Here is a 15018-nt window from a genome sequence, read left to right on the forward strand (position 1 = left end):
CGAATATTTGGCCAAACTCGATTCTCCTTCACATCTGATTGGCTGGAGAAACAAAACAAAACAAAAAACAAGAAAAAGACAAGAATAAACGAGTACTCTGTTCGAGATCAAATACCGACAATGGGGTATCAAAGGTCGCGATTCTGGATGCTGACTAAAATGATCTGGCCAGCCTCCAGGTATTTCCGCCAATGCGCTACTGAGAACGTTGCCCAGGCTAGAATCTTCAGTTCAGTACAAGTAATTTGCGATGCATTCATGAGTAAGCCAGAAGATCGAACAATCGACTGAATTGCTAAATATATTTTCACTTTTAGATTTCTAAGTGTTCCGCTTTGGTCTCATCCTCAACAGGATGTGATCATTATTTCCTTTTGACGCGGAAATCAACAGTTAAGTTCAACTAGGACTACACTAGGACTACACATCAAGAAACCACATCATTTCCTCGCTGCCTCTGATCATTCTTTTGAAGTAAAACGCAGCACATATGAATAGCGCTCGACGCTTCCCAAGTTGAAATGCCTGAGTGTGTACATGTTCTAAATTTAAAATCTCCGTATTAGTCATCCAACAATAAAGGAAAACAATTGTATTGGACACTGCATGGCCAGAAACAATATATTTGCGATATTTTCAATCAGTTCTTCTTTTATTATTGTGGCAACGTTCTTGACAAAATTTCTTAAACGTAATTTAATCCGATAGTCGTTGCTAAGAGAGTGAAGTTATTCGAAGCGATTTCTTAAAGGGCGCCATAACTTTTCTTCGAATGCCGGGCAATCAAAGCTGCGTTCAACCTCTTGTATTTCAGTTTATATTCATCCCTTTCTCTGGCGACTTTTCTCAATTCTTCTTTCGCCTTGAATATTTCCAACTCAAGACTCGCATTTTCTTCCGTAATATTACCAGTCTTCTCTGAGTCTTTCTTTCGACATTTCAGAGCGTATTTACGATTCTTGAGGATTCGTCTTCGCTTTCTGAGCTTTCGCATCAGCGCTTCGGGAAGTTGACGAATTTGTTTGTTGAAGGCTTGGATAGACATCTTTTCAAGCTTCTCATCGCTTATTTGTGTGATTGTTTCGCAAGGAAGATGATTTCGGTGCTTTTGTTGTCGTTTTGCATCATGATCATGCCCCGTCGTATTCTCGGGTACCAGACCAAAGTCTTCATGCGTGTCACCGTTAAAAAGATCCTCCGTATTCGATTCATTGTTGTTCATCGTTTCCATTGCATGTAAAGGATTCCAGTTTTCCTCAGATGAACAATCTGGTTTTAAGGAATATCGAGGAATCGCGTAATCCAAAAGAAAATCCTCTTCGCTTGACTCCATGTCTGAAACGTAATAACCTTTAGTTGTGTATTTGCAGTCATAACACGAAAGCATCTGTCATCAAATCAGATCGCACTTTGATGATGTAAAGGGGATTCCCCGTTTTGTCGCTATTTATAAGAAAAAGAGGAAGAAAACAACGTAAAATGATATATTTAAAATCGTTTTTGTTCACCATCGTGTTTCAGTGAAATTTGTGTTCTGGAACGAACATTTAAGGCCTGGTTTTCACTAGCGACGCAAGCACAAGCGCGATCGCGCAAACAGGACACATTTTGATCCTTGTGCTTGTGCTTGCGCACAAGGATCAAAATGCAATGTGCTTGCGCTTTCGCTTGAGTCGAAGCCTTTTTCACTGAGCAATAAGAGCTGTTGTCCTTGCGCTGGTGATTGCGCTTGTGCTTGCGTCGCTAGTCAAAACCAGGCCTTAAGTGTGAAAATGTTCTTTAAACTGTACCACAAGTCACTCACTGCTAGGTTTTCAATGTTGGCTCCAGGTCGTATTTCGAGAATAGGTTGACTAAATCATAAGGCGCATTTTTTGTTACAATGTCTTGAACAAAATATCATACCTGAATTTCAGCTTTGAATGTATTCTAAGAATGTTTTGTAATTGTGTATGGCCTCCCAGATACCGGTTGGGCGCTCTAACCAACGGACCTACGAGAGACTCGTGGTAAGCTGGGCCATTTTTACTAGGTTGATATGTGACACGCGTCCTGCATACTGCTAGGATCAGCAATGTCGAATTCATCAATTGTGTAGTAAATAATTAAGATGGTAAATTTTGAGCTCGGTGATAAATAGTAAAAATGTATTTTTCAACAATGACACGAGCATGGGACAAAGAACCCATGCCCCCCCCCCCCCCCCCAGATACCAGTTGGGCGCTCTAACCAACTGAGCTACGAGAGACTCATGGTGAGTTGGACTCGTACGTGGTGAGCTAGTCGGGAACCTTTAAAAATATCATCTGCCTAAAATATCATCGTATAACTGCCTAACGATGACATCGATATTGAAAACGATAGTTTACTCCTTTGCTGCCTTAATTTGATATGGTAGGGAAACGGTAACGTGTCTCTTCTTCCATTTCTTTATTCTTTCTCTCCCCCCCCCCCCCCCACCTCCTTCCATACTCTGTCCTTACCACCCTCCTTTCTCTCTCTTCACCTGACTTTCTCCTTCCGTCCCCTTTCACGCCTCCCCCCCCCCCCCCCCCTAACCCCCACTTCGCACCACGAGGCACTAGCCGAAACTTTTCCTTCCCGAGCAAATTCTTGGCGAACAAGCAAGACAGGTATGGCGACCGAACTGGCTTTGTGTACATACTTCGTATGAGAACACACCAAAAGGACTGTAGTCAGGCTGGTCGCCGATTGGGCAGAATAATACAAAGGGAATACAAAAGATTTTTCTGCCCAATCGGGAGGCAGTATTCAGAGAGGTTTTTGAACTGGTCTGGTAAGACACTTTCCCCAGGGGCACTTTCAGTCAATACAACTTTTTATATATGCCAATTTTTTGCGCGCAGTTTCGCGCTATTTTTGCCCGCAGTTTCGCGTTTCTTTCGCCCCCACTAACTGCCCCTGGGTCTCCGAGGATGTGATCAACGTAGCCGATGTTGGGAATGGTTTAGAATCTCCGGCAAAATTAAAAACAAAATTAAACAATGAATTGGTAAATTATAAATCACCGGCAGCGCCCGTGGTATGCAGCTTTTTTAGTGGTTACATGCAAGAAATGTTTCACGTTCTGACAATTTTGAACCATAAATGATAGATAAGGTCTTTAGGTGGCAAAATATACTTACTATTATTATCGCCCACCCGGAAGGCAACGACTTTCAGTTTCGATTGATTATATATTCAGTTTTTAGTTTCGATATAAACATAACAAAACAACAAAACTACAAGATAGGCAGGTTAAGTTGACTGAAAGTAATGCGCATTATCTAACTAAATATTGGTCGTTTGTTAAAATTTTCACGGCGATTGAAGCTGAAACATAAAATTTGGAAATCGAATTCCAAACCTGATAGTCCTGCTTACATACAGACGTGGAGCGTAATGCGTGTACAACGCGCGAGTTGCGTGTTGCCGATCAGGGTGCATTGAACTCGTTTGGCCTGACGAGGGAGCAGATCACATTTCTCTCACGTTTCGCGATACTAGTAGTAAAGAGAAAATATTCTGCCATTTTATGGTACGCACCAAGAGCTGAATAGCACACTTTCGCAATTTTTTCCAGCAAATGCAAGCAGCTGAGTCAGTGTTTTCCTCTGAATGTGTCTCTTGCAATAAGTATTGGGATGAAGAACTTTCCACCACTTACATCTCTGTTTAATTGCCTTCATTTATTCGGATTTTTTCCTTGTGGCCTATTTCTTCCATTGTTTAATCACCGATACGTTATTTTAGTGCTTTCAAGGTAACTATGCGTAACACTTCGTTAACCTCATTCATTACCACAGTTAGAATGCCACAACAGTTACTTCCAGAACATTGTTTTTACTAGGATAGGTCAGGATAACTTACCAGTTATTAAAGTAATAATCTCATTTATTGCTAGAATTATTTTTCGTTTCAGTTCAGCCTCGATTATTAGATACATCAAGCAAGCAACTGCTTAAGATGGAATGAACTATAATATGTACAAATAAACTTTTAAAAGATGTACAACGTCAGAAACATCAGACATAAAATGCAAGCACAGGTTTTTGTAACTTTGTTGCACTAACTCAAAGTCTCTTTCAAAGGAACTATCAATACTATTTTAAAATCATAGCCCAAACAGACACACCGCTCGGTACATGGGTACAGTTCAAAAGCTGCCATCTAACGACAAGGCAGCGACTCTGAAGCTTCCGTCCCCTGCTTGTATACAGCAATGGATTGCTGCAACAGCAGATATTTTCTCTTGTATGCCTCCTTCTCTTTCCAAATCTTCAACAATTTCCATTTCCCGCCTTCCACCTGCTTCTTCAACAAGGTATTCTCATTCATCAGATCTTCCTGCTCTCGTTGTTTTCGCAGTCGACAAGTCAGGGCGTAACCCCGATTTTTCAGGTTTCTTCGCCGTTTTCTTATCCTTGCTGCCTCGTCCCATGGAATGTTCCGAAGACGTTTGTTCAGCTCTGAAACCCGAAGGTTTGCTATTTCTTCGTCGGTGATTACCTTTGCATCTCGGGTGCTCGATTCGTCGTCCCATGACACCGAGGATGCGTTGTCATCGTCCTGATCCACTTCTGGGTTTGTTTCACCGTCGAACAGATCTTGGATGTCGCGGTCATCTTGGTCGTCGGCCATCTTGTTGTTGTCCTCAGACAAAACGCTTTCCTGAATCCATGAAGAATCAAAAAGAGTGTTCGTCTTTTCACTGGGGAGATACAAATCAAACAGGTCACTGCAGTCTTCTTCCATATTATCAGGTAGTGACAAACTCGAAACTGCAGTATTTTTACGATAAACACGGAACGTCGAATGAATGACTCAATACTCTAGCAAGCAGTGATCTGTATGTTACTTTCCAACCAATCAGATATGTTGTTGCTAACGTATGATGTGGGGAATTCCCTAATATAGAGTTCCAAGAATTTACATCTTTCCAAGAATCTGCATCCACTTTGTATGCTTGGTTTTGCTTTTGTGCGATCTCAAAAAGGGCTTATTCTGATCCATACCAATAACTATAGAACTTTTTTCAAACGAAACGTCTGATGCCATAAAATTTTGTCATTGAACTTCTTCTCACTTAAAAGTGGCGAACCATTGTTTTTGTTATGAAATTGTTGATTCTATTTTTTATTAATGCTTCTAGTGTAAATAATGTGAAAACCTATAGATGCAGGTGATGTGAATACTTAAAACAAAATATCTTAGGCCAGTACCACGAGTTTCAAATAATTGTTTCTGTGTTCAGAAACTGTCTCGCCTGGATAACTATATTAACGACTGACGCTCGGAAAGAAAAATCTGTGTAAGTGTCGCACATAATTATGGTTCTCTGGTATATCATCATTATGCTCCATCTCTTCACCCCCTCCTCCTTTAGCTCTTCATTTCTGTTTACTCTCACCACTCCTTTTTCTGCACTTAAATCCCCCCCCCCCCCCCCCCCCTGCTTACCATAGCTAATACCACGACATCTTTAATTTGACAACCACTCACTATCCTTCCGCCCACCTCTTGGTACAGGCACATTGGTTACTGCCACTTAATGCATGTAAGAAATATTTCACAACCTGGAAGATTTGAAAATGGATTTAAGCTCGTGGTTAGCAAAATATATTCTTATTATCGCTCACATGGTAAACGATGTCTGCTACTTTGACCTACTTTCAGTCTCGATAAACAATTTATTGAGTTTCAGTTTCGATATCAACAGGCTAAATAAGCCGTAAGTAATGATGGGGTACTGGATGTTTCTAACGGGATCGAAGTCGCAAAAATGGAATTTGAAAATCGAAAATAATCATCTGCTTATCTTTCGTGGATCGTGAAAAGTGTACAACGAGCGAGTTGCGTGTGGCCGAGAGGTTTTGGCCTCGCGAGGGAATGGATCCCACTTCCCGCACATTTTCGGATAATGAACAGGAAATGTTCTGCGTTAACTGGTACCAAAAGCTAAACAGATTACACATATCATAATTTTCACAAACAAATGTTATATTTTGCTTTGCCACTTTGTGTATGCGTGCATCTGAGTCAGCGTTTTTTCAAGTTGTTATCTGTTATCATCAAGCATAAAAGAAAATCAAATTAACCGAATGCGTCACTAGCGATGATTCCTCAGTTTTATTACCTATATTAAACTCAGTTGATTTGCCTTCACTTGTTGGCCTTTTTGTTTTCGGTCCAATTCATGATTTTATCGGTGCAATTTTCGCTTCCAGTAATTACATACTTTAAATACTACGCCCTGAACACATTGTTTGTAGAGTTTAACGGTTTATGCCTTACTAAACCTTACAGTTACTTAAGTTGTGCTCTTATTTATTGTTAGAATTGTTTACCATCAGTTCGTTCACGACTATTAATTATAAATACATTACGCTACTGCTTGATATGGATTGAACCTTAATATTTACAATTATACTTTTTACACTGAAAAATGTACAACGGTAGATACGATTAAATTACTTATAATTAAAAGCAGGTTCGGATTATCGGTTACCTTGGTCTACTAACTTTAAGCAACGTGGTAAATAGATGCAAAGTCTCTTTCAAAGGTACTCTTAAGTATAAACTATTTCAACCTTTGTTAACATAGCGCAAACTGTTACAGCGCTTGGTACAACTTAAGCTCAAAAGCTGTCATATTAGTCAACACAAAGTTCTAGGGACAAGGCAGCGACTCTGAAGCTTCCATTCCCTGCTTATGCACAGCAAATAATTGCTGCAACAGCAGATATTTTCGCTTGTATGCCTCCTTCTCTTTCCAAATCTTCAACACCTTCAATTTTCCGTCTCCCACCTGTTTCTTCAACAAGGTATTCTCATTCATCAGATCTTCCTGCTCTCGTTGTTTTCGCAGTCGACAAGTCAGGGCGTAACCCCGATTTTTCAGGTTTCTTCGCCGTTTTCTTATCCTTGCTGCCTCGTTCCATGGAATGTTCCGAAGATGCTTGTTCAGCTCTGAGACCCGAAGGTTTGCTATTTCTTCGTCGGTGATTTCCCTTGTATCTCGGGTGCTCGATTCATCGCCCCATGACACAGAGGACTCGTTGTCATCATCCTGGTCCACTTCCGGGTTTGTTTTACCGTCGAACAGATCTTGGATGTCGCGGTCATCTTGGTCGTAGGCCATCTTGTTGTTGTCCTCAGACAAAACACTTTCCCGAATCCATGAAGAATCAAAAAGAGTGTTTGTCTCTTCACTGGCGAGATACAAATCCAGCATGTCACAGCGGTCTTCTTCCATGTTAATATCAGCTGGTGACAAAAATGAAACTGTGCTATTCTTGCGAGAAACACGGAACGTCGAAGAAATGCCTCAATATTCTAGTAAGCAGTGATCTGTATGTTATTTTCAAACCAATCAGATATCTTGTTGCTAACGTATGATGTGGGGAATCCCCCATTATAGAGTTCCAAGAACTCAGATCTTTCCAAGAATCTGCATCTACTTTGTATGCTGGTTTTGCTTTTGTACGATCTTAAAAAGGGCTTATTTTGATCCATACCAATAACGATTGAACTTTTTTCAAACGAAGCATCTGATGCCATAAACTTTGTCATTGAACATCTTCCCACTTACAGGTGACGAACCATTGTTTTTGTTATGAAGTTATTGATCTAATCTATCTTTCATTAATGTTTTTCGTGTAAATAATGTGAAAACCCATAGATACAGGAGATGTGAATGCTAAAAGCAAAACAACTTGAGCCAGTACCTGGAGTTTCCAATTAACATTTTTGTGTTAAAAAAAATGTCTAACTTGGATAACTATGTGTACAACTGGCACTGGGAAGGAAAAAAACTGTGTTAAGTGTCGCACACAGTGGCTTTTGGTACACCTCCAAAGCACTACATCCCTCAATCCCGTCTCCTTTTATCTCTTCATTTCTGTTTACTTTCCTTGCTACCTTTTCTCCACTTATTTCGCCCCTTACCACTGCTAATACCAATATTTTTGACAACCACTCAATATTACTTACGCCCACCTCTTGGGACAAACACATAATTTAATACATGCAAGACTTGTTTCACAATCTGGCAGTTTTAACCAATAGACGTGAAGCCTTTTGTTAGCAAAATATATTCTTATTATCGCCCACATGGAAACCAATGTCTGTTGGCTTTGGCCTACTTTCAGTTTCGATAAACAATTTATTGAATTTCAGTTTCGATATCAATAGGCTAAATTAGCCGGAAGTCATGATGGGGTATCATCTTAAACAGTACTGGGTGTTTCTAACGCGATTGAAGTCACACAAAGGAAAAAATAACTAATTATCTGCTTTATCTCGTGGATCGTGAAACGCGTATAACGCGCGAGTTGCGTGTGGCCGAGGGGTTTTGGCCTCGTGATGGAATAGATCCCACTTCTCGCACGTTTTCGGATAATGAACAGGAAATGTTCTGCGTTAACTGGTACCAAAAGCTAAACAGACTACATATATCATAATCAGTTCACAAGCAAATGTATATTTTGCTTTGCCAGTTTGTATATGCGTGCATCTGAGTCAGCGTTTTTTCAAGTTGTTAGCTCTTATCATCAAGCATAAAAGAAAATCAAATTAACCGAATGCGTCACTAGCGATCATTCCTCAGTTTTATTACCTATATTAAACTCAGTTAATTTGCCTTCACTTGTTGGACTTTTTTTTCTGGTCCATTTCTTCCATAACTTTATCGCTGTAATTTTTGCTTCAAGTAATTACAGCTGTACATACTTCAAATACAACGCCCTGAACACGCTGTTTGTAGAATTTAAGAGTGTATGCCTTACTTATCCTTACAGTTGCTAATGCTATGATCTCATTTATTGCTAGAATTGTTTTGCAGTTCGGCCTCGACTATAATATAAATACATTGCGCTACTGCTAAATATGGATTGATCTTGTTATGTACAATTATAATTTTTACACTGAAAAATGTATACAGTAGATATGGTTAAATTTCTTATAATTTAAAGCAGGCACAGATTTTCTGTAACCTTGGTCCGCTAACCGTAAGCTAATTTACGTGGTAAATAGACGCAAAGTCTCTTTCAAAGGAATTAAGTATATTTCGACCTTTGTAGCATGGCCCAAACAGTCACAGCGCTTGGTACAACTACAGTTCAAAAACTGCCATTTTTTTTCAATGCAAAGTTCTAGCGAAAAGACAGCGACTCTGTAGCTTCCATTCCTTGCTTGTGCACAGCAATAGATTGCTGTAACAGCAGATATTTTCTCTTGTATGCCTCCTTCTCCTTCCAAATCTTCAGCACCTTCAATTTTCCGTCTTCCACCTGCTTCTTCAACAAGGTATTCTCATTCATCAGATCTTCCTGTTCTCGTTGTTTTCGCAGTCGACAAGTCAGGGCGTAACCCCGATTTTTCAGGTTTCTTCGTCGTTTTCTTATCTTTGCTGCCTCGTCCCACGGAATGTTCTGAAGACGCTTGTTAAGCTCTGAGACCCGAAGGTTTGCGATTTGTTCGTCGGTGATTTCCTTTGCATCTCCGGGGCTCGATTCGTCGCCCCATGACACCGAGGATGCGTTGTCATCGTCTTGATTGACTTCCAGGTTTGTTTCACCGTTGAACAGATCTTGGATGTCGCGGTCATTTTTGTCGTCGGCCATCTTGTTGTTGTCCTCAGACAAAACGCTTTCTTCAGGCCAAGGAGAATAAAAAGCAGTGTTTGTCACCTCACTGGCGAGATACAAATCAAGCATATCACTGCAATCTTCCTCCATGTTATCAGTTGAAGACAAAATTAAGGTGTTCAGTTTTTTTCGAAACTGCAGTACACGTAACGAAGAAATGACTCAGTCGTTTAGCAAATACTTCGTGCATCAATTAAACGCTTCTTGCATCAGAACGATGCCAAATGCCACCAATCAGATTTCTTGTTTATAACGTAAAGTGTGGGGAATCCCCTAACTATTGAGTTCCAAGAATTCACACTTTTCCAAGAATCCAGGTTCCACAGCCTTGTATGGTAACAGCTTGCTTTTTCCCATGTGAAACCTGAAAAGGACCTGTGCTGCGCCATACCAATGACATATCATTGCAAATTTTCCCAAGCCATTTTGATCGATTTCGCTGAATATTTTTCGTTTCTATGACAACAGCAATAAATACGTAAACTTTTAATAACTTTATAATAAGTAGACTCACTTGGATTACACAATGTGTCGAGGTAGTGGGAGGAGCTTATCAATGAAAAAGGAGTGAAGTTGGGGCTAGGGGCCTCATGGAGGTTTTACGGCATGTAAGTTAACATGTAAAGTAAAACATGTTTATTTTAAGAGCCCCGAGGACCCGGAAGTAAACCTGGTCCGCGTGTTATGTTTAAAACTTAATTGCGTCACATCGATGTTTGTTGCCACTCAATCCAATAAATAAAAACAGCCATTGTGCATGATATTTACGTTTCAACATAAAAGAGTTTTACTTCAAAAATAATATGATCACTTTAAGTTATCATATTTGGTGATTTTTTTACAGAGAAATGAAGTATTTGGGGAGGAGGTTTTGCTGGAAATCGGAGATGAGTGACAAGGGGTATAAAGGGTGTGCGCCTAAATTTGTATGTTCTGTTTATCACGATGTAGTATGGTGATATTAACTGAGTCAGCCATGCCGGAGTTTGTGTTCATAAAAGCTTTTGGGATGTGGGGAGGGGGGGGCTTTTAACTTTCTAAGGTTTACGGTTCGATAGTTTTTAGGCAATACAATTGGAAGGGATTTTTCCCTTTCTGGTTTACTTACGTCAAACGAAACGAGAATGTTCAAAGCGGAAAAACAACTTGACTAAACTATTTACATGAAGGATTAGACTGTGTCAGCTATAAAACAACGTTGCTTAGCCTGCACATGCCTCAAATGTTTATAGAGTGCGGTAATTTTATCGTGTCGAAAAGTTTTTAAAAAATTAAATTGAAGTGGTCGAGTAGGCAAAGGTTGCGATTGCTTGGAAATTGAGGCAGGATACAAACGAGACACGCTGAATGATTATACCAAATATTTAGTAACATTTTGGTTGTTTCCAGAGAGATTTAATGAATTTTTGCCTACATAAGTATTTACCCTGACTGTTTGGAAAGATGGGAAGGGAATTACCCTTGCTTTCTCTTTTTGCTGCGAGCATAGTACAATCACGTGACCAGGTGGTCTCAGATTTGCTTTGATTGTGTTCCTTGCAGTAATCTACAGCTAACAGTAATCCTGTCCGACAACTTTTATTGCTCCTCAAAATTAACAGGCAGTCTTCGGTAAGGGATCTAGATGTACCAAGATCAGAAATAAGGCATTCGCAATGTGCAGTGTTTAGCCAATCAATAAAGGGTTCTTGTGATACAGGGAAACGGGATAAATTGTTTTAAGATCACGAAATATGTATTTTTATTTAGTAAGGTCACTGTATAACGGTAGATCCAATTTAATGCCTGACTTAAACATGTTACGTATACTACGGACCTCAAAGCCGCTCGCGTGACAGTCAATGATCGATTGTTAATTCATGATGACTGTTCAATTCAACTCGTGATAAACACTTATCATTACAGGTCATTACAGATCAGATATCAATATTTCGTCACGAGGTAAAACATTGTTTCTTCCTTAAAACAACCTCATCAACATTTGCAGCAATGAAAGGGTATTTTTCCTTCTTCGATGCGAATGGTGCAAGACTTCATCGACCTAACCAGATGAATAGATTCCGTACTTACAAAATTAAGGAGTCCGCAAGGGATTGCGTTATTCACTATTTATTATTGAGGCGATCACTTTAGTAAACCCTATTCTATTTATTTTGTTCATCTAAATAAAAATATTTTTACAACAATAGGCTCCTGGCTTTTTTCTGTATGTTAGTAATGCTGGTAAGCAAGTCTTTGTTACTTGTGACTTGACCTGACTTTGATATTTCTCAATGCAAATCCAGTAAATCCAGTGTAAACAACAAGATTGCGTGACCTTCATTCAAAATGCAAATATCCGTAATGTTTATTGAATTGTGTCAAAGATCGTAGTTATTCACTCGATAGGGAACGAAGACCCCAGAGACTGTTTGGGGAAATCGAGCCTAAATCATGCTTTGACAAAATGTGCCTTTATTCCCTACTCGAAAATCTATGGAGGTATATGCTTAATTTTATATGATTATTTGGAAGGAATAAGTAGGCTGTTTAGCATGCATGAATTCCCCGAAATTGGTTCGGGTTCTCTGAAAACCTCGTGCTCTCGGGCTTTAAGGAGTGGCGCGCCTGTTGCTTCAAATTGTCTCAAATGCGGCCTTGAAAACGACTGGTTTTTCAGCTATAGTTGAATCCCGATTATTCAAACCTTCAAGGGAAATCGAAAAAGGTTCAAGTTATCGGGGGTTCGAGTTATGGAGGGCAAAATTAGTAAGAATATGGCCCGAATGGAATCGAAAACGGTTCGAGTAAACGGGACTGAGGTGCGAGTTATTGGGGGTTCGAGTTCTCGGGATTTAACTGTAATTATGTCAGTGGAAACCGTTTAAAGGCATAAATAAAACACATGAAAATCAAGCTTTCAACTGTCTTTCAAGGGTCTGCTTTCAACTGGCTTTCAAGAAACTGTGAATGAGTCGTCTTCACTTAAACCCGTATACATCCTGTAGCATACCTTACAAGCAGTCTTTATCTTCCATCACAAAACGATTGACTACTGTACAAATTGAAGTGATCATTCACCAAGATTATACAAATCCTATGAGGTTTTTTGGGTTAATAAACTTTACGAAACTTCTGGATTGATCAGGTTAACAGCACACGGGTGCAATTTCGTCATAACTGAAACGAACATTCGCAAGCCGTCCAAAACAACACCCACAACATTTCAACAACATATTTATTCTCAAAAATGGTGGGGTTTTTTTAATATATACTTATTTCCATCTCTTTGGCGTAATATTTTGTACAATTTCGCTCATAAATTTAAAGTAATAGCAATTAATTTAAATAACTTTGTCGTGTTGCTCTGAGACAAACGGTTTCAGTGTCAGAACATAATAATTTTAACCACAATTCGTGAAAATATGAACTATCGATTACAACGCGGAAAAAATACATCTCTATATTTACGTATTCGTTTAAGTAGCGTATGAAAATGTTGTACATTTTAAAGTCAAAACTACTGTGGCGCTGTACAACAAATTTCACAGAAAAATAATTCGAATTAAGTTAAGAGCTTGATATCGTTCGAGTTATATATGAAATCGATACAGAAACTCCGAATTGACAAATCTTAAAATTATCCACAGCGAAATACGACTGATGGAAATAACTTAATTAAGCGAGGTATATATACAAGTTGTACACATCACGGACGCTACTCAGGAAAGTAACTTTCCTTGGTCGCTACTCGACACTATAAACTACAAGACTCACTTGCTACAATGAAGAAATACATGTATGTTAATCCGAGAGCCAATTACGGAGAAATAATTATAAATCAACAGTCACCCTGCAACTTGGACCTTACATCACTTTTGAGCTTAACAGTTTACGTTCGGTCTTTCACCCTGAATCAACGCAATCCGATAAATCCCTGGACGGAAGAAATTGTAAGACTCCAACACGCAGTCAAAATAAGCTTACTGTTTCTCAGCCTTTAGACGTAGGTAGCGTATAAGCAATAAAAGTCTTGTGCAATTGTTGTTCTAAATGTTCTAATTTCCTCTTGTACATGTCCCTGTCCTTCGCTGCATTACAAAGGTTTTCTTTTGCCTCGCGTAGCTGTGCTTTCAAGCGTTGGTTTTGTACTTCGAGGCTTTCCTTCATCGCTGTTCGCCTCTGTCGACAACTCGTGGCATAACCTCGGTTCTTCAAACTTCGCCTCCTCTTTCGGATCCTATGGGCCTCCACTTTCGGCAAACTTTTCAGCCGCTTGTTAAGATCTCGTATTGACATCTTAATCAAGTCCTCGTCGGAAAACAGTTCGCTATAAGCTTGCAAATTCTGTGGGCTTTGAGGCTCGCTGCTAATAGTGGACGCCGAGTCATCGAAGCCGTCGAGATTTAGTCGCGTCTGCAACAGAAGGTTCTCCAGGTTGTCTTCGCCAACAAGGTCTCCCAAACGGTGGCTCTGCGACCAGTTAGAACTGCAAACATCATTAGTATATTCCCTTTCCAGAATTTCGTCCATCGGCGAAATATCAGAGAAGAGTTCGTCGTAATCCATGTTAACTAACTTGCGATCAAACCCGAAATGAAACACCTGATTGTACAAAGTCGAGCGTTATTTGATTAAAATCGGTTAACCGCTGGGGGTCGCTTGTATTCATCCAATCAGATCTCAGGATTTTGACAGGTTCCCAACCCTCGCGGAGTTGTGAAACGGGGAATCCCCTAAATCGCTCGCTAGCTTTTCAGCATTTCAGCAGACTCTCGGAGCACGTAACAGTAAAGGCCGAAGAAAAATCGTTCTAGGAACTTTAAATATTGAGTATTGTTTTCTTCCCGATGAAAAAAGACCTCAACTTCATAGCCCTTGTTCAGAAAACGGAAATTCAAACAAGTATTTTGTCGGCGATTTGCGATTACGTCATCTGTAGATTAATATATTTTTAGGCATTTTAACAGTGTTGAAGATTCAAAAATATATAACTCGAACGATCTAACTTCTAACCGAGGAGTTTGTTTTTCTTTTCGGATACCATCTGATTGTACCGTTCGAGTTATTTTCCACAGGGAGGGTAAATCGCACCAAAAACACGACGGGAAAGTCCCTTTCAAGCTGCAGGCCAACACAAATAATTAAACAATGCGAAATATGTGAATATCGAATAGCTCGCCGCTCTGAAAACATTAAATCGCTAAATTCAAAAATGTAGTGAAAAAAAGGAGTGTTTTTATAGCGTAAGAAAAATTTACAAGCAAATAATATATTTTTTATTGTGTAAAGCAATGGAATATGCCAAAACGCTTTTCATTCCAAATTTCAAGTGTCACAAACAAGGCAAAAGGGAAAAACCCCTTCGGAAGGAAAACAATGAAAGCATCTA

General features: G+C 39.6%; 5 protein-coding genes across 5 annotated transcripts; all 5 read right to left on the reverse strand.

The window, feature by feature from the left end:
* LOC144652071 (transcription factor MafAa-like) lies at positions 1-1360 on the reverse strand. The gene has a single exon (XM_078512110.1). The coding sequence runs from the start codon at positions 1331-1333 to the stop codon at positions 746-748; it is 588 nt and encodes a 195-aa protein (XP_078368236.1). The 5' UTR covers positions 1334-1360; the 3' UTR covers positions 1-745.
* A 2463-nt stretch (positions 1361-3823) lies between these two features.
* LOC144652072 (transcription factor MafK-like) lies at positions 3824-4835 on the reverse strand. The gene has a single exon (XM_078512111.1). The coding sequence runs from the start codon at positions 4753-4755 to the stop codon at positions 4171-4173; it is 585 nt and encodes a 194-aa protein (XP_078368237.1). The 5' UTR covers positions 4756-4835; the 3' UTR covers positions 3824-4170.
* Positions 4836-5982: 1147 nt separating this feature from the next.
* LOC144649127 (uncharacterized) lies at positions 5983-7316 on the reverse strand. The gene has a single exon (XM_078508573.1). The coding sequence runs from the start codon at positions 7253-7255 to the stop codon at positions 6671-6673; it is 585 nt and encodes a 194-aa protein (XP_078364699.1). The 5' UTR covers positions 7256-7316; the 3' UTR covers positions 5983-6670.
* Positions 7317-8493: 1177 nt separating this feature from the next.
* LOC144649128 (transcription factor MafK-like) lies at positions 8494-9873 on the reverse strand. The gene has a single exon (XM_078508574.1). It carries the CDS (start codon positions 9735-9737, stop codon positions 9153-9155), a length of 585 nt encoding a protein of 194 aa, XP_078364700.1. The 5' UTR covers positions 9738-9873; the 3' UTR covers positions 8494-9152.
* A 2977-nt stretch (positions 9874-12850) lies between these two features.
* LOC144649129 (transcription factor MafB-like) lies at positions 12851-14254 on the reverse strand. Its single transcript, XM_078508576.1, has one exon. It carries the CDS (start codon positions 14193-14195, stop codon positions 13620-13622), a length of 576 nt encoding a protein of 191 aa, XP_078364702.1. The 5' UTR covers positions 14196-14254; the 3' UTR covers positions 12851-13619.
* Between the last annotated feature and the right edge of the window lie 764 nt (positions 14255-15018).

Source organism: Oculina patagonica, chromosome 4 (genome assembly GCF_052425735.1).
Source record: "Oculina patagonica isolate OP01 chromosome 4, crgOcupat, whole genome shotgun sequence".
Classification (NCBI taxonomy): Eukaryota; Metazoa; Cnidaria; class Anthozoa; order Scleractinia; family Oculinidae; genus Oculina; species Oculina patagonica.